This window comes from Camelus bactrianus, chromosome 6 (assembly GCF_048773025.1).
Source record: "Camelus bactrianus isolate YW-2024 breed Bactrian camel chromosome 6, ASM4877302v1, whole genome shotgun sequence".
Taxonomy (NCBI): Eukaryota; Metazoa; Chordata; class Mammalia; order Artiodactyla; family Camelidae; genus Camelus; species Camelus bactrianus.
Window position 1 is genome coordinate 64,580,263 of NC_133544.1, and position 20,964 is coordinate 64,601,226.

Here is a 20,964-nt window from a genome sequence, read left to right on the forward strand (position 1 = left end):
GCCGTGGACCACCACTGGTGGTAGTTCTGTGTAGAGGAAGACAAACTAGGAAATGGAGCTGAATCAGAGGGTGGGAAGAGTGTAAGAGGTCTTCCATAATGGAGGTGAGGGGACAGTAAGCTTACCTAAGGGCTAGTTTAAATGACTTGGGAAGGGAAGTTGGAAATGTCACTAGAGCCCTCTCTCTATCAACTGCTGTGATAGTTGAACCCTTTGGAGAGGAGCAGGTAAGGAGCCACCACAAGTTAGTGGCCCTAGATTTTCTGCCTTCTTTGCATATCTTTGGATTTATGGAGGGTAGAGATGAGAAAAAAACCCTTAAGTGGTCTTAACAGAAACACTCAAAAGCCTTTTCTTTCCCCCTAACTGAAAGCATTGACTCCCACCCTATCCTGTTCCAAATTACCTCACCAAGAGAAAGGAACGCGTGTCTTTTTTGCCTGACCTTGAACCTTAGCTTATCTACTCTTGGCTAAGAACTTTTTTTGGCAAGGAGAGGCTGAGGAGGGTTTTGGCCTCTTTTGTTTAAGTCCTTTGTTCTTCTGTCGCAGAAGTCAGGCCTGCTCCATCCATCACATGTTTGGCCACTCAGTGTTTCACACCATAGTAATAAATGTAAATGATAACATCTTTCAGGCTCTTCCAACATGCCAGCCACTGTACTATGTGCTTTGTGTATGGTGTCACATTTAATCTACAGAATACTCTATGAGTTAAGTTACTTTTGTATAGATGAGGAAATTCCAGTCTAAGTCAAGAGGACTTTCCATCAGGGTGTATATTTCCATTATCAGAAGACATCTTTGCTTACCTCCCCTCTTGTGAACTGTGGACTTCCTACAGGGCCTCATTAGCAATGTTTTCTCGTAAAGCCCTCATGGCTTCTTGGATGCTCCCAAGCTTACTTACTGGCTTTGGAGTCCTGCACAGGAAAACATCCTGGAAAGAGCTGTGACTGCTCTTTCTATCCCTCCATGGTGGAATAGGGGTAGGAGGAGGACTTTAAAATGAGGATCTGAAGTCTTCAAAGCCCTTTTGGAGGCCCAGTTGTGCAGGAGCATAGAAACAATGTGATAAAATGGGCCAGGGCTCTTCTCAAAGAGACGGCTCCCTGGATGTGGCTGCTATCAGTATGTTTTCTGTTGCTGTAGCTCTAAGGTCATCCCCTAGAGCCACAGAAACTACATAGAGGGCCATCTGGATCAATGTGAGGGAAAGAGTCCTAGTTTCAGGGGCATTTCTTCTTCATACGCCCTGCCCTTGAGATCAAGACCCTTCTCTTCACATTGACTCAACTGGCTGTCTTCATAGTGTCTGTGGGTCATTTTCTTCAGAGAGAAGACTTTGGGGAAGATGTAGAAAAGTCTCCTACCTATTCCACCTCAGATAGTCTCGCTCCTAGGAAAGCGAGCTCACAGTAGCTCCAGTTCTTTGGTTACTTTTTTTGCTGGCCTCCATCTGTGCTCCTTAGATCCAGGCTGAAACAATTTATTTAGAGCTATCTACATGAGGCTGGGCAATACTCCCCAGGACTCCCTCCTCGCCTCTCCAAGCCCCCACCCCCAGCAACAGAAATCTCGTAACTAAGTCTCCCTTTCTCCATTGTCAGCTGTCCAGTAGGAAGGTATCAAGGTTCAGCCAGCCTTGCTAGTTGGCCCAAACCCATTATTCATTTTGGACCTCAGCTTCGGCCTTTGAAAGGCTGAATAGCCAAAGACTTATTTCAACATAATTCCTGGATTTTCCCTGAACTTGGCTGTGATCAAGATCATGTGAAGGAATGGGTGACTGTCAAATCTAATCAGTTAAAGAAAGCATCGGTATAAAAACAAGGCAGGTCATTTGGGTTCACCGTTGATATCTGAATAATCACATTCAAACATTGGTGAGCACTCTGAATGTACATGGAAGTGAAATTTTCCTTATGAACTTTAAAAAATGGTGAAATTCTATCAGTCAGTGGATATCAGTCAGAAATATCATCATATTCTAATATCAGCATATTTATTATTTTAAGAAAAATGCTGTAATAATGGTTGTGAAAGCTTTTATTATATACAAAATAATTTTACATTTTCACAGTTCAAAAATAGGTAAATCAGTTGACAGTTATATTAACAGAAAGTATGTACTAGCTAGACAACTTTAGGAAGAGCCTTATATAATTTTTGAGCTAAAAGTATTTATAACAATTTAATAAATACTGCAAATACTGTTTACTTTAACAAATAGTACAAGGCAGAACCATATTAATTAGATTATATTGTGATTCTATGATTTCATTGTATTAAAATCTTTGTGAATTGATATATTAGCATTTATTATGTTAAATAAAATAATCCTTAAGAACTATAGTTTTTAGGAGGATTTTTAAATTGAGGTGTAATTGGCATACAGTAAAGTACACACATCTTAAGTGTACAGCTCAAAGGGTTTTCACAAAGTAAACATATCCAGATCAAGAATAAAACTGTTCAATGTTCTGCAGTCCTTCCTTTTCATCATCCCTCCCCTACCTTCTCTCCTCATCATCTCCAACCACCCAGCCCACCTATCAGGACTCTGCCTACAGATTTATACTCTAGCCTCCTCATAAACATTGCTCTAGCAGAAGAAAGCCCTCCAGGAGAATTGAGTGGGGCATTTGCCTTTGTCTTCGTGTTTGCCAAAGACGGATATGACCTGACAGGGGTATTGCTACTATTATTGCCATTGCTACTACTAGCTATCATTATTGAATGCCTACCAGTGCCTCGGGCTGACTAAGGCTTCATAAATGTCATTTCTAAATCTTCCTGTAATCCTGTTGGGTAGGTGATATTACTCCCATAAATGGAAACATAGTTGCAAAGAGGTTCAGTAGTTTTTTCCAGGTCATGTAGCCATGAAGGACCGAGTCAAGATTTACACCCAATTTTATCTGGCTCCAAAGATTACTCTGACCCTGGGAAGGAATAAAAGAGCACTGGGGTATAGGGGAGGGACCGGTAGAGAGTAGGCTCCCCGGCTGGGAAGGGAAAGTCTAACAAGGTAGTATCTGGGCGCTGAGGTAGGGGGGCGGGGTGTGGGCGTGGGGCGGAGTGCAGTTTGTCCGGGACTGAGGTTCAGGAAGAGAGAAGGAGATGGTGACGGTCAGGGCTGCAGGCAATGCCAGGCGGGGGCTGGGGGTGGGAGGCTACCAAGACTGAGCCAACGTAAAGCCGAAGCTTCTCCAGTTCTGCTCGCCAGTGAAGGAGAAATGGTGTCTGCAGCCCAGGGAGATAGGTAGATGGCATTTCCACATCTCAACCCCTCAGGCCTGGGGCGGACTGCCAGAGCAGAGAGCCAGGGAAGCACCGAAGCAAGAGAGATCATTATCGGCAGGAAGGAAGCTCTGGCAGCTCCCATCAGCCTGTTTGTGACAAGCAGGCACCGGGCCACGGAAGTCCCTTGAGGTCAAGAGAAATGTGATCCTGGAGCAGAGGGATGAAGCTGGGACACTCCCCTGACACTCTGCTTTCAGACCTAGGCGATCAAGCCAGAGGCAGGCCCAGGGCCCAGGACAGAAGAGCAGTGGGCTAGAGAAGGAGGGGCGCAGAGAGGCAGAGAGAAAGAGCGCGCCAAGACCCCTGGAGCACCTCAGAAACAGTCTCTTGGCTAGAGAGGTAATGACCTTTACTGCAGCCACCTCTTCAGAGCTCTCTGTACATTTCTTCATGTGTGAACTCTTACCTAGTTCCCCTCTTGTCCCTGCAGAAGGCTCTCATTTTTCGGCCAGTGGTAAAGGAGAAAGCGCACTGTATTTAGAGTAAGGAGACCTAGTTTCAAGTCCAAGTTCTGCTACTAACTAACTTGACAAGCTCTTGAATTAATTAAGCTTTCTGAAATCTCAACTTCCTCATCCCTGAAGAAGGCAAGTAATCCCTGTCAAGTCCGTCTCACGAGGGACTCACGTGGATCCAGCATGAAAAGCATGAAATGCTATGTAAATACAAGGTGGTGCTTCTTTGTCATCTTTCCTTCCGGCCGTCTCTCTGCACACAGGCCACCTCACTACTGGGTCAGAGCTGGGGAAGAGGCCTCATTTAGGGACAAAAAGAGCTCTTTCCATAAATCCCATGCACTCCTTTTCCATTTCTTTCCTCCTCTTGTCACACTGCCACGAGAAGATGGGGCAGGGGAGAGATGTATGAGGCACAGATCTAGGAACCTGCACCCCTAAGCTTGCTCAGCCCCTCTCTTGGGGATAAGCTCCTGGGAAAGACCATCTCTTCTGGAGCCGAGCCTACTAAAGTTTCAACCTCAACACCCCTACCCCCAACCCCCATCCTCTCAGAGGAGCCTGAGCTAGGAAGGGCCCCAAGAGATGTCAGAATAGAACCTTCTGGGAAAAGGAGGAGTGGTCCAGAGGCCTGGAGAGGGAATTCAGGCACAGCCCAAGCACGAGGAAGGCTAGAAACCTAAAGGACTTTGTCCAAGTGCACGGGAACCAGCTTCAAGTGTCCAGAATCCCCTTTCTGGGGAGGGTCACAGGCCACGATGTAAGGAGCCACCAGTTGCTTCTCTTTGTACCTGCAGTTTGGGTACCGGCCAGAGGTGAGCTTACACGTAGTCAGGGTTGCAGGTTTCTGGCTCTGGTGGCAGTTTTTATGGCCATTTTTGCAGGCTGTGATGGGGGTCTGACAGGTGGCAGCCACGCTGGAGAAGGATTCATGCAGGAAGGTGTTGAAGCCTTTGCAGCGTCTGGAGTACTTGTTGATGTTGCCCATGGCAGCGCTGCATCTCTTAGGCCTGGGCTGCACGTGCTGAGCTTCAAACCACTGAGCCGAGGTCATGTGACTGGGCTTGGCGCTGACTGGGTCCTCCACCACCCAGAGCCCCAGCAGCAGGAGCAGAAGCAGAGGGTAGAATCCTGCTCTGGCCAGTGCCATCTCTCTTAGGGGGAACTGTCAGAATGGAGGGCTGGGGTTGCTGGGGACAGAGAACAGGAGGTGGGAAATGAGCCTTCCTATACCTGCTCCTTCTAGCTAATCACCATCTCCCTCTGCCACTGTCTCCTTCCTCCCTCACCCTGTGTCTTATCCCTCCCTTCCCCTCTGGGTGCCCACAGCCACTATGACCCCACTCCCTAACCCTATGGCTCCATCCCCTTCACCTTGTATCCCTCTCCTCCTTCGTTCTGTCCCTCTTGCCTCCCACTCTTTGTTCTATCTCTTCTCCCTCAAGTCCCATCCCTTAGCATCCCCAGGTCCCTATATCTCCATCTCTTTCTCTGTGTCTCGTCCCCTCCATGACCGCATCCCCATCTCCTCCACATCCCTATATTGTGCCTCCATCCCCCAGCACCACTCTCCTCTCTCCCCTCCACATTGGGTCCCTCCTTTGCCCATCTTGTCATTCGCCTGAGTGTCTACTCTTATCTGGCCAGAACCCATCCATTCTTGGTCCTTTCTCCTCACCCACATCCTGTCTCAGGCCTCACCTCCTCACTGAGTCCTTTTGCTGCAGCTCCTGCTCAGAGGGACACACCTGCCCACCGCTGGGCCTCAGATCTCCGGCAGTCTCTTCTCACTGCCTAACTCCGTAAGAACTGGCCTGACCTGTGGTGCTTCTGTTTAGATGTGGGCTGGGGAGCAGCCCCGGGTCAGGAAATGAATGAGGTTCATGCCTCTCCACTTACATGTCCCCAATAAGTGGATACCTATGGAGCTAGGACACCTGCCTGAACATGTTTAGCAATGAGGAAGCGTGAATCCTCACACTCAAAGACTAGATTTGGCCCCCAGCCACATGGTTTCAATGGCTAATAAAGCACCTGATCCAGGTGTCAGCTCAAAATGAATTTCTGGGACAGTTGTCATTTGTCATCTCCTTTATACACTTCCGGTTCTGATTCTGGGAAGAACCTCTCACTGTGATGGTAAGGATTGCTTTTTTCTGACCTGAGAAACAGATGGAACAGCCTAGAAACTTGCTTTGTATGGCTTCTTGTCACAAAGGACTCACTGCTTATCTTTTGGAGGAGGTGGAGGAGATAGGGAAGTGGACCAGTCATCACGGTCACGATTCCCAGCACCAGCCCAGCTCAGCTCTTCTGCAATGATTCATCCCTCTGGGTCCCTCCAGTTCCAAGGTCACCTGGCTTTACCTGGAAATGGCACCCAACACCTCTCATCCTTCACTCTTTCCCGTGCGACTCGATTAAAACTTGCAACACTTAAAAACATTGTCTAAATGTGAAAATGCTGGTGGTGGGGGTGCTGCTCCACCTCCAGCTGAGACCTTTCTCTACTTTGTCTTCCCTGTTTCCTGTGGCAGTTACAGCTGTGTGGTCAGTGCTGCTTCCGGGGCACCAGTGAGCCTGGCATGAGACTCAGAAGAACTGAGATGCTGAGAAAGAGAAGCATCACTATCTGTGGATGGGAAGAACTCCTAGAAAACTGAGATGAACAGTGTTTTTGTTCCCAGGATTCGCCTGTTAGTAGTAGGTGATCTCAGACTATTGGGTTCAGGCTCATTCACATAGTCAACAAATATTTCTTGAGCATCTACTATGCTCCAAGATGCTTGGGATATATCAGTGAATAAAAGAGACAAAATCCCCACCTTTGGAATCCTTACATTCCATTGAGAGAAAGACAGTAAAAAATACATACTTTGTTCAGGGTGATAATTGCTAAGGGAAAAAAAAAACACGATGGAAATTAGTAGGCAGTGATTTTTAAATAGGGTCACTGAAGTAGGTGACGCTGGGACAAAGACCTGAAGGTGAGACAGGGAACTGATGCTTGTCTGGGGAAGAATGCTCTGAGTAGAGAGGGCAGCACTGCAAAGGCCCAAAAGCAGGTGGATGTCTGGGGTGTTGGAGGAACAGTAAGGAGTCTGGTGTGGCTGGAGCAGGTGAATGATGGGGTCAGAGAGGGACCAGAGGCCACGTCATGGAAAGCCTTAGACCCCACTAGGACTGTGAGTTTTGTGCACACACTGGGGAGCCCTGGGAGGGCTCTAAGCAGAGGAGTAAAGGGCCCGTCTACTTAAAGATCCCCTGGCTGTTGTGTGGATGTGACTGCTAAGAGGCCACACAGACCATCTGGGTCATAAGCTTTGTGTTCTGGTCCCGAAGTCGGGATTTTGAGTCAGGAGGATAGGGAGTTTGTTCTGAGATCAGGAGACATTATTTTAGTAGACAGAGTGCATAGCTGTGGGTCAGGAAGAAAAAGTGGTGTTGGAGTGAGAAACACCACTAGGTGGCAACAGAGAACCGGGAGCGAGTTCACACCGGCCACCGGCTCCCCTGGTTCCCCCTCAGTGAGGCCTTGGCGGTGGGAACAGCATTCATGAGTTTGTTCAGGTGCCTGAATCTTTGTAGTTTGAACTTCTGGATAGAGAATTATGCCTCTGCTGCTGTAGAAATGCAAATGTTTGGAGATAAAATCTGTGGTTTAAAGCATTCTGTGGGCAGAATGAGGATCAGCACAGTCCAGCCCTGGACCGCAGGCTGGGGTTAGAGGAGCGGGTGGGAGGCCAAGAGCTCATTTGAATTCCTAGCCAGGTCTCCTCCTCACTTCTCATTATTCTAGAGTGAGATGTTTCCAAACCACGACTGGCACTGCCCTCTGCTCCTGTGTTTTCCTGTCTTTATAATGATCCCAGTTTGCTCCCCAACTTCATTCTGCTGGGCTCTCCAGAAAGCTGCCTTAGTGCTCTGTGAAAGTAAAATCAACACGGCTGGGCTGTCTCCGGTCAAAGGGAAAAAGGAGTAAAGGTTCAGGTTTGCACTGAAAAGCTGAACTGACCATTTGCACAACTCAAGCTGAAACCCTTACTTCGCCCTCGTTATTTGAATAAGGCAGGCAATTTTATTTGTTTGTTCGTCGAAACTACCTAGCTTCCAAGATCTGCTTCACTTTTCACTCGGTAGGACAATTTTGCATTTCTCCTTAGATTCATAGGGCAAGAGGAAAAGTGGAGGAAGGGGAACACAGTTAGGGAGAACAGAAGAAATCAGGCATCAGGCCAAGGACGGTCAGGGAGTCTGGGAGAAGGGAGAACAGAAGAATTGGAGAAGGCAGAGCAGAAGACAAAATGGTGGGAGAGAAGAAAGCCCCTCACGGGGCAGCCTCTATCCAGGGATATGAGGCAGGTTCCCCCAGCCTCCTTCTCCTTCTGCCATCATAGTTACTGCTCTTGGCCTCGCCTCGCCTCTCCCCAGGCCGCTGCTGTGTGTGTGTGTGTGTGTGTGTGTGTGTGTGTGTTTAAAGTCACTGGGGTGGGTGTTGTGAAAGCTTCGACAGTGCCAGGTGGACCTCTGCCGGTCTTCCCCACAGGACAACAGCTGCTGCCTCCTCCAGCCCGTGTTGGGAGGGGGTGAGGGGGGCTGGGAGAGAGGAGGGCCAGCCTGGATCGGTGCCCACCCTTCAGAGCCCAGCCTCCCTCTCTTCCGGAGTTCCACACAGCCTCTCTGGATGCGGATGGAAAGCCCGTGAGAGTTTCCCTCCAAGCAGGAGCAGGTCCAAGTTCTGTTATCCTCATTTTCTTGCTCCCAGGATAAATAAAGGTAACCAGCTCATTTTTGTAGATGAGGAAGGTGGAACAAACAGCAAGTTGGGATCAGATGTGGAACTCGCTTTGGGTCTTTGAATTCTCATGACCTTTCCTGGAACAGCTGTGGGTCTAGAGGAGGCAGCACTGACAGAAGGTTGGAATCCTTGGCTCCCAGACCAATGCCTCTTAGACAGGCCAGGATGTAGAAGCGGGGGACCTGGTCTGGGGTTGAGATGCCTCACCAGGTCACTCAGTCTCACAAGCCACTGCCAGCTCCCCATTTGTCTACAGAACAAAATATAAATTCCTTAGCCTGCTATTCAAGGTCTGTCACCATCTGGCAAACCTGTCTTTCCAACTTTGACTCTTCTCCCACTGATTGCTTCAACCCCAGCCAGGCTGGTTTTTTTCTCTTTACTCAAACATACCTTTCATAACCCTCTTTATCTCCACTCAACTGTGTTTCCTGAGACCCATCCTAAAGTCCCAGGATGACCCTCTCCCCACCAGAAAACTTTCTCTGGCCCAATTCAGAGGGATCTCTCTCACCTCTAAATTCCTACAACACTTACCGTCTTCAGAATGTATAATTTTCTGCCTTGAATCATTGGTTATTTCTTCACATGTATTTATTGTTTTCCTCCAATTTAGACTGTCAATTCCCAGAAGACAAGGACCACCTGTTATATGTCTTCTGCATACCCCATAGAATATAGCATAGTGCTTTGCATATCAGTGACCCTAAACGATTCAACTTCTGGGTTAGAAGGCATTCACTCTTGAATAAGCCTGGTCGCAGATGGTATCACTTGAATAACCCCATTCCCAGCTGAGGAACTGACAATGCAGCTCCTGAACTTCAGCCTTGGGGTAGATGTGAACCTATGACAAGAAGTTTGAAATGGCTGAAGCAATCCTTTGGGTTCAAGGACAGCCTAAGTACTGTCCATGACACAGTATGCTGTTTGAACAGTTTGGGTTGGACAGGGCAAAAGTGATGCCACCGAGACTGTGGTGAGCTCACTTGGGGCAAAACCTTGGGGGTCCCCTTAATCATAGGGATTTACCCCTGCACCTGTCACTCTAGCCAGTGGTTCTAGAGATTCTTACCGTTGGGGAGGGGAAGAGGGAGAGAATGTATAGATGGCTACCTGCAGAGAGTCACTTTTACAGGAAAAATGTTACAAAGATGTTTTAATGGTGGTCTACCAGTAATCTTTTGCTGGTAAAAGACCCAGCATCATCACAAGCAAAGTCTAATAAAATTATTTCTAAATACTGGATATTTATCAGTGCTCTTCAATATATAAAGTATAACTAAGCCAACTCTTGTTAGGAACTCTGATTCTCTCATTAGACCAGGACTTGTCAACCTCACACAATCTACGTCTTGGTCTGGATAACTCTTTGTTTTGGGAGCTGTCCTCTGCGATGTAGGATGTCTAGCAGCATTTCCTGGCTTCTACCCACTAGATGCCAGTAGCACCTCCCAGTTGTGACAACCAAAAAAAGCCTCCAGAGGTGATCAAATTGCTTCCTGTTGAGAACCACTGAATTAGACCTATGACTCAAGTAAGCCACTGTCCCTCTCTAAAACCTCGTGTCTTCATCTCTAGGGTGATTCTTGTATGTGGAAAGTCCAGTGTAATGGGGTAACAATTCCACAAATCTCAGGCTCAGGGAGCAGGTGAAACCATGACAAGGATGTTAGGATGGAGGAAGCAATCCTGTGGCTCAGCTCCTCTGGGATAGGATTTTCCAAGACCAGACCACTAGGATTGCAGGTTGTTGGAGCCCAAAGGCCCGTCACACACTCAGCACTGTGCCTGGCCCCATGTTTGTGCCTTTGTAACATATGTTCATACCCTGTCATTCCTACTGAACTGTAAATTTAATATGGACTGTAACTGGCTCATTTACCTTTCTATTTCCCCTGACATTTGTTATAGTGATTTTCAGGTAGTATTTAGAAATTTTAAAATAACTTTAAAGTAATCGACACGGGGCATGACGAATAACAGAAAGCTTCGTGAAGATGAATATAAGTCAGGTGTGAGAGGGTCTCTAGATTGGCAGAGCGGAGATACGGGGAGGTCACTTGGCTCATTAGGGGGATATAAGAGACTCTGCAGATGTTAAGTGAGTTGAAGGGAATAAAGTGAGTTGGTACAGGACCTGGAAGACCATGCCCACTTATCCACTTTTATATCGTTTAGTGGTTAAAAGGCACTTCCATACTGACCATCTGATTTTATTCTTGCAGCCTCATAAGGTAAGGCAGGCATCAGTCCCCTTTTATAGAAGATGAAACAAAAGCTCAGTAGGTTATTTGATATCAAGCCCTAAACTCTCCTCTGCAACGTGCTGGTCCATTTCCTTAATAGCGTGTGGGGAGGTGAGTGGTGGTGGGTGGGTAGTGAAGCAAGGAATAGGAAGGCCAAGAAGCATGAAAAGCCCCTTCCTCTTCTCAGGGAAGCTGCGCTTTGAGCAAATAGGGAAGAGGTGGCACACTCTGAGGCTGGGACCACAGAGTGATAGCTTCCTCAGAACAAAGACGAGAGTCAGCCAGGCTCACGCACCACCTTGCACGGGCTCCCAGTGGGCGCTGGCTTAAAGACCAGCCTGAGGATATAGATGAGCCACCTGCCTGCGGCTTCATCCTCACCGGCTTGGCTGGGTACACTTCCCTGGGGAGGTCCTCCAAACAGAGGCTTCTTAAACAGGACCTCTGGGCTGATCCTCCGATGGGGTAGCTCAGTGGGACTGATGAGGGGAGAGCAGGAGGGGAAGAGCAGCATTCAGAGTGGAGGAGACAAGAAGAGCTAGAGGTGGGGGGAGGGAGGGGCACCAAGGGGGAAGCAGGCAGGGATGGAGATGCAGTTGGAGACATGCTGGGGGCCAGGTCATGGATGTCTTCTGTCCTCTGAGGTGTAGAGCCCTTCTGGAGTTGCAGGGTGTGTGGGTGTCCAGGAGAGGGGAGAGCCTGAGCAGGGGAAGAAATAGAAATGGAAGAGACAGGTTCGGGAAAAGTTTTAGTTAAGATTGGCAGGGCTAGGGGGTGGGTACAGTTCAGTGGTAGAGCGAACACTTAGCATGTACAAGTCCTGGGTTCAATCCCCAGTACCTCCATTAAAAACAAAAAATTAAAGGGATGGGTGCAGCCCAACTTAACTGTGTAATGCTGAGAATCTTTGCATCATCAGCCAGATGTGCAACATATGTGCAAAAAAACTAAAAATGGCTTAACATTTCCTACTAAAAATGTATGTGAGTGGTTGATAATTAAACTCCATAAGACATCTAGGGAGTCCATACATATTTTAAAAAAAATATTGGTAGGGCTGCATACTGGTGGGCTCATGATCATGTCGAGTACTCAGTATGTGCCAGGCTGTGGGCTAAGCGCTCCTGAGATGCATCTTAATGAACCTTAATACTACCACGAGACACAGAACAGTATCCTCATTAACAGATGAGGCAATCGAAGCTCGTCCTGGCCTAGTAAACTTAGACTGGTGGTGCCCAGCCTGGAAACAGCAGAGCTGGGAATCAATTCCTGGTCTGTTTTACTCAAAAGCTTTACTCTTAACCACCATGCAGTCCTGCCTCCCAACAGGTGGGGTTAGGGAGAGGGAGGGGTCGGGGCTCAGGCTGAGATTTCTTGCATAGGTAACCGAGGAAACAGACAACACAGGAGGAAAAGCAAGTTGGGGGAGGATGGGCACGGTTTTGGACTCCAGTTGGTGCTGGCAGAAAGAGCAAGTTGAAGGGGGCCGTGAAGGAGGAACAACCATATGTCTCTCTGCGCACCCCCACCCCTCCTGAACTACGCCCTGCCTTGGAACACTCAGGGTTCTCCGTTCTGACTCCCGTGTCCTGCTCTCCAGGGACAGAGGGGAGTAGGCTGTCCTAAGCTCACAACCGGGACAACACCTGCGGGAAGACAAGGCCCAGAGGCCTGTGGAAATCAAGGAATGTGGCTGGCAGGCCCTAGGGAGCTAGCTCTCTGGTTCTGATGAAAGGGCAGGTGTTGACGGAAAAGAGTTAGGAGCCTGGCCCTTTCCCCAGCGTGATAAACTCCAGCGTGAATCTGACCTGCTGGGCTCAGGCGGCCCGCACCGCCTCAAGTCCTGGCTATGCTGTCTGTCTAATCCCACCTGACAAGTCTGAGGCTTCCGGGTCAGCCTACATACATTTCCATACATTTCCAGGAGTGCTGTGACCCTGAGAGGGCCTGAGATTACAGGTAAGAGTGTCAGTGTGATCACGATTGGAGTCAAGTTGATGATGGGGACAGTGAGGGGTCCACAAGGAGGTCTTTGATGCTCAGCCCAGCACTCAGGTGGGAAGCCCTTGTGTCCACGGCCCCCTTAAATTTCCATGAGTTGGATGAGAGAGGGGCAGACCCTCTGTTCTCTGAGGGTCAGGAATAAGCATTGCTTTGTTTCTCAGAAACATGACAATGCTTTCCTTCTCACGTTTCTGCAGACGTGGGGCCTATGAACCAGAGACGACATCAAAGGAAGCCCAAGAACTTGGGGACTTCTGGCAAGGAGGTTGGAACTAAGTGTTCTGATGACATCACAGAGGAGGAGACAAGAAAGCAATGTCTCTTTCTTCCCACTCCTCCAACCCCCTCAGCACAGGGGCTCCTCAAACCCAGGGGACACTCCCTCCTTGGAGACTCGTCTTTATCCAGACACCTTTCCAGCCTCCTCTCACCTCTGGGCTGTCCTTGGTCTGAGGCAAGAAGAATCCGTACCACGGCCCTGCTGCCTTCCAGCGCCTGTCCTTCCCGGCGGCCGTCAGACAGCTGTGGGTGAGCCTGTCCCTCTGGGCCCTCTGCATTTTTACCAGAAGGATTAACCGGGCCAGGGATAACTGGGAAGAGTCTCAGCCAAGGACCAGTTGGACCTCTTGTTCTGTAAGTGTTACAGCTCACGGACTGGGTGAGGCTGAGGCCCTAAGGTAGACCAAGGGAGAGGAGGGGAATGGCTAAAGGTGGCTGACCAGTTGGGCCAGTGTCCCCCCTCTTTGAAGCATGAGGACTTGGGCCAGATGACCTCTGGGACAGTCCAGTTTGTGGGTAGAGGGGAAGGCACACGGGGAAGGCTGGGGGCACACTGTAGGCCCACCTCTGCCTCCAACCACCTTCATTCTACCAGCAGGAGGAATGGCACTTCCTGTGACCCAACTCCTGTTCCTCCAGCTTGTTCTAGCACCAACTTGGGTTGAAAACATCGAACTCCAGGTGGCCATTGAGAACTTCCGCACCTTACACATCGACTATCCCAGGGCTAACTACGCAAAAGGCTTCCGCGGCTACTGTAACGGTCTGATGGCCTACGTGCGGGGCAGGCAACAGACCTGGCACTGCCCAAAGGTCCACTATGTGCTACATGCCCCTTGGAAAGCCATCGGGAAGCTCTGCAAGTACAGCGAGAGCTTCTGTGAGAATTACAATGAATACTGCACTCTCACCCAGGACTCCTTCCCCCTCACCATCTGCAAACTAAACAAGGGAGACACGCCCACCAGCTGCCACTACAACGGCACTCTGACCAACCAGAGGCTCTATCTGCTCTGCTCCCAGCAGTACGATGCTGAGCCGATGGATATCATTGGCCTCTACTAGGCAAGGGAGGCTTTTGGTCTGAACCACCCGCTACCACCACTGCAGACCAGCCTGTCCCCACTCCCAAAGCTCTGATCCCTGGTACCAGGCTTCCTCTCTGGCTTCAAAGGTAGGCAGGGCCCCTCCCAGGAGACCAAGGGACGTAGGAAAAATGTCCAGAGCTTTGGTCACCATGCAAAGTTGTATTGTCTTCTAGGCTTTTTCTAACTTGTTTACCTCCCCACCCCCACCCATCCCTACCCCCATCCTCCCTCTCCCACAGACAGTTTTACCCACCCAAGAAGCTGACTGTGTCCAGTTGGCAGTGACTGTCCATCTACTGGGCCAGATCCTGAATCCTGGATGGAGGCCCAGAGCCTCGGCTCACACCATGGCAACAGGCACCAGTTCTGGGTCTCAAATCCCCATCCCTACCGGCCTTCCCTTCTCAATCCTCCCCATTTCCCTAATGAGTCCCTCCACGCACTCACCCACGTGGTGGGTACCTCTAGCTATAGGAGCCTCCCTGAGTGTCTTATACTCATATTAGCTTCATTTCTCCAGGGGCCCCCTCTGTTCTCAGTCTGCTCCTCTCGATGGAATCATTGATTTCGTCTTCGTGGAATACATCTCTTCTGCTCTGGAGAGTGCAGTCTCTCCCCAACACTCCCAACCTCTTTCATCGCCTTGTATTCTTTTCCTTCCATCCTTCTCACCTTGGCTCACTGGAGCTTCACGTTATCTTCCTGCATCCCTTTCCTTCCCAAAGCTCCTCCTCACATTCCCCCAGACTCCAGGATCTGCCTCTGACAAGGCGTGGGTGAAGTGGGTCTAGCTGTAGTCACAGAAGGTTTTAAAACCATATCTGAATTACGTAAAATATAACTATGGGATGACATGGGGTGAAGGGTACATGGGGCCTCTCTGTACTTTTAGCATCTTCCTGGGAATCTATAGTCATTTCAAAATAAAAAGATAAAAAAAAAACCCACATCTGAATCAGTTCTGATGTCATTCCTTGTTCCTCAATGCGCCAGAACTCCTACTCTCAGAGTCCTGGAGGTGACCCACCTCTGGCCATTTCCTGGGCCATCCTTCGCAGGCCGTAGGATCTTCTGTTCCATGTCTACCACGATGGGGGTGGGGTGGGTAAAACTCAGTTCCAGATGGGTGTTGAAAATGGGTTATCTCTCTCCGTCAGCTGTAGGACAATCTCCTAATAGATCCTTGGTCCACCATCTCTGGCTTCTATTTCTTCCCCAACAAAACATGGATTGCAACAGATGAGGAAGGTGGAGGGACAGGGGAGGGTCGAGTTGCTAGTATCTGGGTCCTGCTATGTCAAATCAGCAATTGCTCCTCCCCTTGGGGAGGTAGGGGGAGATGGATACTGGTAACGTGTGAATGTAAGTAGCAAATACTTTTACCTCCATATAGGGTTGATCTCTTATCTCTGAATGTACTCCTTAGCCATGTTCTTAGAAGCAGTTGTTGAGGGGGATGCTTCCTAATGGCGGGAAGGCACAGGTCCAGTAGAGTAAAGCGTAGTGCTGGGAACCCCTTCCCTCGGGTTTCTCGGCTCCTCTCTCTGTTTCTACCCCAAGGGCCCCACCGTCCCTCCCCCTGGTGGAAGACAGAACTCACGGGCTGCTGCACACACAGATGTTTATTGCTCCCCAAGCTCCCTGGTGTTAAAGATGCAGGGCCAAGGCTGCCAGGCCCACACGAGGCTACTCCCTAGCGGCTGCCCTTCTTATCATAGGTGCCAGCACCCTTGTAGCCACTCACATAGCCTGAGCTGTCAGTCACGTCTTCCCGGCCCGCGATGCCCTTGCCCTTGCCGCTCTCGTCAAAGCGCTCCTTGTGGGTGCCTGTGTACTTGCTGGTGTCCGTCAGCCGGCTCACCCCTCCCACTGTCGTTACTTTCTGCAAGCCAGAGGGTAAGTCTGATCCTTCTCCCTTTCCCCCCATGACCACGCCCCTTCTCTAAGGAGGGCCTTTGATTCCACTAGTTCTCCCAGCCCTTGTACAGCCCTTGGCATCCTGCCGCTTGCTTAGGGCCCAGATGCAGTTGTGGCAGCAGCTATGATGAGAACCATCCCCTTGAGGAGGAGGAGGAGGAGTCTGCTGTATGGGAACGAGTCGGTGTGTGTGTGTGTGTGTGTGTGTGTGTGTGTGTGTGTCTTTCTACTTCCAGAGGGGCTGTTTTGACTAGGCTGTAGCTGGAGGACTTCAACGGCCGACCTAAAATGCGAAGTCTGTCCTACTGGGAAGGCCCTATTGAAAACCTGGAGTAGAAAGAGCTTTTAGTAGAGAGGGGACAAATAAAGAACAGAGGGTGGATGAGAGGCAGGAAGTCAGATATTAGACCTCATATAAGAGCAGGAAGAGGAGAGGGGATCAGGTGCCAAGTCCTCTGCACTCAGTGTCCCCCCAAAACCACCAGGCTCCAGTTGCCTGACTCAGATACTGGACACTTCAAAATGAGTCTAAGTTTTACTATGAAAAGAGCTGTGGACCTTGGGTTAGTCACTTCCTCTCACACTTTCCTCACCTCTGAAATGACTAGATGATCTCTAAAGTCTGTTTCAATACCAACAGTGCCCAGAAGCTCTCTGCCCTGTCTTCCTACAGTGGCACTGTTGGCAAGGGTGAGGGACATCGGCAAGAGAGAAGCAGCAGGGACTCAGGGAACTAGGGTCCAGGGTGAGGAATGAAGAATGTTACTCACAGTAACACCGGTGGTAGCTGGGTCCTTGCCCTCCATGAGTCTATAAATGTTCTCCAGGGCTTCATCCGGGCTCTTTCCCTTGAACCGCTTCTGGCCCAGTTCCTTCATTGCCTCCTGGAACTGCTGGAATGTGATGGTTCGGGCATTCTTGGCCCTGGTCAGTCAGACAGAAATCCAGGAATTCTGGAACATGAACTCATCACCTTCTAAGGTCCAACCCTCCCCTTACTCAGAAAGGGCTTCTTGACTCTGAGTGTCTTAAGAACAGGGAATCGCACAGTGCTGGGCACCCAGCAGGTGCTCAGGAGACCTGTCACCAATGCTCTCCCACATAAACCCTTCCAAGTCCCACTACCTTGTTTGTTCTACTCCACACCCCTAGTCCCGTCTTTGGTCCCTTACTTGACTTTGCTGAACACGATGTCCACATCAGTGGAGGTGACCGTCTTGCTGTCCATGATGCCACAGTCTTTGCACAGCTTGGAGAAGTTCTTGTTGTTCATTTCAGTGCCACTGCTTGACGATTCTCCAAAGACGGCAAACCGCTGGAAGGTTCCTTCTGCTTCTGATGCCATAGTCAGTCGGGGGTTGGGGAGGACAGTAGGGGGGGAGACTTGGGGGTGAGGGAGGAGGGGAAGGGAGGACTGAAGAGTAAAAAGGATGGAGGTTAAAATAAAATCAGAATCAGCAACAGGAACAACCCCCCTTCTCCCTGTCCCTCTCTGACTTCCCTCTGACTCCCATCCTACTTACTGTTTCCAGCACAAAGGATACTAGTGTGGATCCTACCTACTGAATAATCACCACCACCAACCACTTCCCTACCTCTTTTGTGTACCTGAGAGTGCCTGGATGGTGTCTGACCCTTCCCAGCCTTTGTATGTAAGTGTGTGCAGATAAGTGGGAGCCAGCTGGCTTGGGAGACTGGGTGGCAGTGGGGAGACAGGGGAGGAGAGGAAGATTCTATGACCTCAGCAGTGTTTATGTGACATCACCGTCAGTCCCTAATCTTTGGGGGGAGGGGTTCTTTGGTCCCTACCTCGCATGCTGCATTGAGTGTGCTGCCAGCCTCCTGATCGCTCCAGCTGATCAAGCTTCCCTTATGGAGTCTGCCCTACTTGACCCAGTCCTCGGGGTCATAAAATTGCCTTATGCTCAGTCCCTCAACAAAAGCTGCAAAGAGCTCAGGGAAGGAGTTAATGAAAACAGGTTGACATCAGTCCAACATTGCCCCTTTTTCTAGTCTCCAGGCCTGGGTTAATGACCAACATGGAGGATCTCACTGGCCTTGGCAGACCAAGCTCAATAGGAACTCTAAATGGCTTCCAATGTTGGGTCCAACATGGAAAGAGCACAGGCCTTGGAGGGTCATAGATCTGGGCCGATCAGGGGGAGGGTGAGCCTCAGACTCTGAAAATCTTCTGGTGAAGTTTCTGTTCAGGCCAAGGATATTCCTCAAGGGTTTCTCTTTGGCCCTTTCCCTGGTCAGAAAACATATGGATGGATGAACTTCAGGGGCCCTAAAACAGAGCAACTAGGTCGGTGACTTCCCTCCTCTTCCTAGCTAAACGGTCACTAATTCCTATAAATGTTTTTCTCCTGTCTTATAAATCCATTCCTTTCTTTCCATTCCTGTTACTCACTCACTTATTCAGGTCCCTATCATCTCACACCTGGTTGATTACCCTGGCTTCTAAATGACCTCTTTCCTAAGTCAAATTCTTCACACTCTCCTACCTGATAACCCATATCTATTTACCCTCCCATCAGATTAATTCTCACGAAACGATTTTTTATTCAACGTTCCCACTCAAAAACACTCATGGATCTTTAGTGCCAAAATTTTTGCCTGTCATTCAAGGACCTTTACATATGGCTCCAATCTACCTTACCAAACACCACCCATTTTGAATCAATATTACTTTTCATCTGTGGCCAGAATGGCCTAATCACTCTACGCTTCAGAGGCGAACTGGAGCCTAGCAGAAAGAGAATAACCTTGGAGTGGAATAAATTTGGGTGGGGATTTAAGTCCTAGATAATGTCATTTACTAGCTGTGTGGCCTTGGGCAAGTCACTAAACATCTCTGAGCTTCAATTTCCTCATGTGCACAGTGAGGACAATAAAACTTACTTTATAATACTAGAGGATAATATATGGGAATTACCTTGCACATAATAGCTACTATTCAGTTCTTCAAAGTAACTTGTGTATTTCTTTCCCCAAACCTTCCCTCATGATCTCTCTCTGCCTGGATAGAATGCCCCTTCTTCCCACTCAAATACTCCATTGTTTTATTCCTTGTAGGGTGGTTTATCCTAGAAACAAAACCCATTTCCTTCTCTGAATTATACTAAGATAACGGTTCCTAGCCTGTGGGCTGCAGCCTCCTGGGGCGAGGGTTTCTGAATGATTGCAACGGCCTCTGGACAGCTATATACACACAGACGATTGGCCATAGACTGAGTGAATAAGAAGCTTTGCACTTGTAGGCATTACTGTATACACAGATGTGATTATCAGAAAACTGTACACACTTATTTGAAAGTATGGCTGAACTCATGGTTTGTCCCCATCAGGAGATACTAAAACCATCATATGGAAATGGACGTCTGATCTCCCACTTGAGAAGAGTGGGAAACTATTGCTATAGGACTATTGTCTAAACAATTAATCTTCTATACACATTATTCTTCTTCACTTTTTCTGTCTTTGCATCTTCTCTTAACTACTCCATCCTAAGCTTCTGGAGAGGGTAGGACTAGGTTTCACACTTCTTTGAACTCCGTCTATACAGAGGTTTGCACAGAGCAGGTACTTAAAGCCATTGCTTACTGGAAGGCATAGTTTGAAGCTGCTTCTGGCCCAGAGAAGGAAGTTAGAGAGTTAGATTATTCTTGTTGGGGCACTGACACCTGGGCCCGACTGAGACCTGCCCTGACAGGGGAGGAGGAACCCCATCTTAGAGCAGAAGCAGCCGCATTACTGACTGTGGCAGGCTGAGACCCCTAGTCCTAGGAAGCAAACAGATCCCAGTGGAAATTTCCCACCTCCTGGCTGCCTCACACCCCTGAGTAGGCCCCTTATCAGGTTCCCCCTGAGTCATCCTGACCCAGAGACGAATTTAGATGCTGGAACCTCCAGGTCCTTCCCTCCCCCACTCCAAGTAAGACTACTTTAGACACATCAGAGGAGGCTGCAGGCAGACGTTCTCACACTAGGCTCTCTTTCTTCCCCAGTTCCAGTAAGGCTGGGGAGATCTCTCTCCTGTCCTATGCATCTCTACCTAGGTTCCTAATTCCAGCAGGCTTTTCCTTGTCCTGGAGAGTGTTAAACTGGCATCCAGAGGGGAAAGGGGACTAGGCGAGGAGCCAGGGTGCCCAGCTTCGGGGTAAATAGTTATGAAGGGAGTGGGGGAAGGGAACAGAGGAAAACTTAGATGCTCCAAATTGGGGGATGTAGGGGAGTCCTTTAGATTTGGGGTTGTTGAAAGCTGGATTTGATCCTGACCAGCTCTACTCCCGGTCACCTCCTCCCTCTTGGCTCCTCCTTTCCAATAGACCCTGCCAAGTGGGGATGAAAGGGGCATTGATGTTCCTTGGATGAGAGGGGATGTGGGTGGTTAGGGGGGTGGTGGGTGGTGGTTCCCAGGCAGGAGGGGGAAGGCAATTTGGGGGTCTTGGGGGGGCAGTCTGAGCTGGTGTTGCAATTGGCAGCTCCAGTTCCATTGGCCATTGTTCCCAACTGGCCTGGCGCCCAGCCCCCAAATGGCAACTCAGGAACCAGGCCGAAGGAGGATGGATGGGGCGGGGACCCTGGGGGGAGGGGAGCTGGAAGGGGTGCAGGTAGAGAGGAATTCACTCTGGTTTCCTTTTGTCTAAGACAACTGCAAATCCCCTTAGCCACATAACTATCCCATTCCAGGTGGCTTTCCTCTTAGGGGCACAGGGAGGGTGCAACTAGGTGGAGGGAGGACAGGGTGAGTGAGGAGTCTAGGGTATCAAACCCACCCGGGCCCTGAGGGAGACGCAGCAGTCCCTGAGAAACCATCGCCTGGGCAATGCGATTCAGCCCGGCCGAGCTGGTCTCACCCTC

The 20,964-nt window shown here is 49.4% G+C and overlaps 3 protein-coding genes across 5 annotated transcripts; 1 reads left to right on the forward strand and 2 right to left on the reverse strand.

Moving 5' to 3' along the window:
* Positions 1-1,088: 1,088 nt before the first annotated feature.
* LOC105064656 (ribonuclease 7-like) lies at positions 1,089-16,988 on the reverse strand. Of its 2 annotated transcripts, none has more exons than XM_074365842.1 (2): positions 16,869-16,988; positions 1,089-4,950 (listed from the first exon to the last, which is right to left on the reverse strand). In XM_074365842.1, exon 2 carries the CDS (start codon positions 4,908-4,910, stop codon positions 4,440-4,442), a length of 471 nt encoding a protein of 156 aa, XP_074221943.1. In that variant the 5' UTR covers positions 4,911-4,950; positions 16,869-16,988; the 3' UTR covers positions 1,089-4,439. The 2 variants fall into 2 exon arrangements, with proteins under 2 accessions (XP_074221943.1, XP_045368553.1); XM_045512597.2 differs by lacking the exon at positions 16,869-16,988 and adding an exon at positions 5,462-6,184.
* RNASE13 (ribonuclease A family member 13 (inactive)) lies at positions 12,390-15,119 on the forward strand. Of its 2 annotated transcripts, none has more exons than XM_074365841.1 (2): positions 12,390-13,342; positions 13,689-15,119. In XM_074365841.1, exons 1-2 carry the CDS (start codon positions 13,099-13,101, stop codon positions 14,156-14,158), a joined length of 714 nt encoding a protein of 237 aa, XP_074221942.1. In that variant the 5' UTR covers positions 12,390-13,098; the 3' UTR covers positions 14,159-15,119. The 2 variants fall into 2 exon arrangements, with proteins under 2 accessions (XP_074221942.1, XP_010947970.1); XM_010949668.3 differs by having other exon boundaries at positions 12,396-13,447; positions 13,689-15,116.
* Positions 15,264-17,741, reverse strand: TPPP2 (tubulin polymerization promoting protein family member 2). The gene is made up of 3 exons (XM_010949669.3): positions 17,271-17,741; positions 16,869-17,022; positions 15,264-16,063 (listed from the first exon to the last, which is right to left on the reverse strand). Exons 1-3 carry the CDS (start codon positions 17,441-17,443, stop codon positions 15,875-15,877), a joined length of 516 nt encoding a protein of 171 aa, XP_010947971.2. The 5' UTR covers positions 17,444-17,741; the 3' UTR covers positions 15,264-15,874.
* Positions 17,742-20,964: the final 3,223 nt, after the last annotated feature.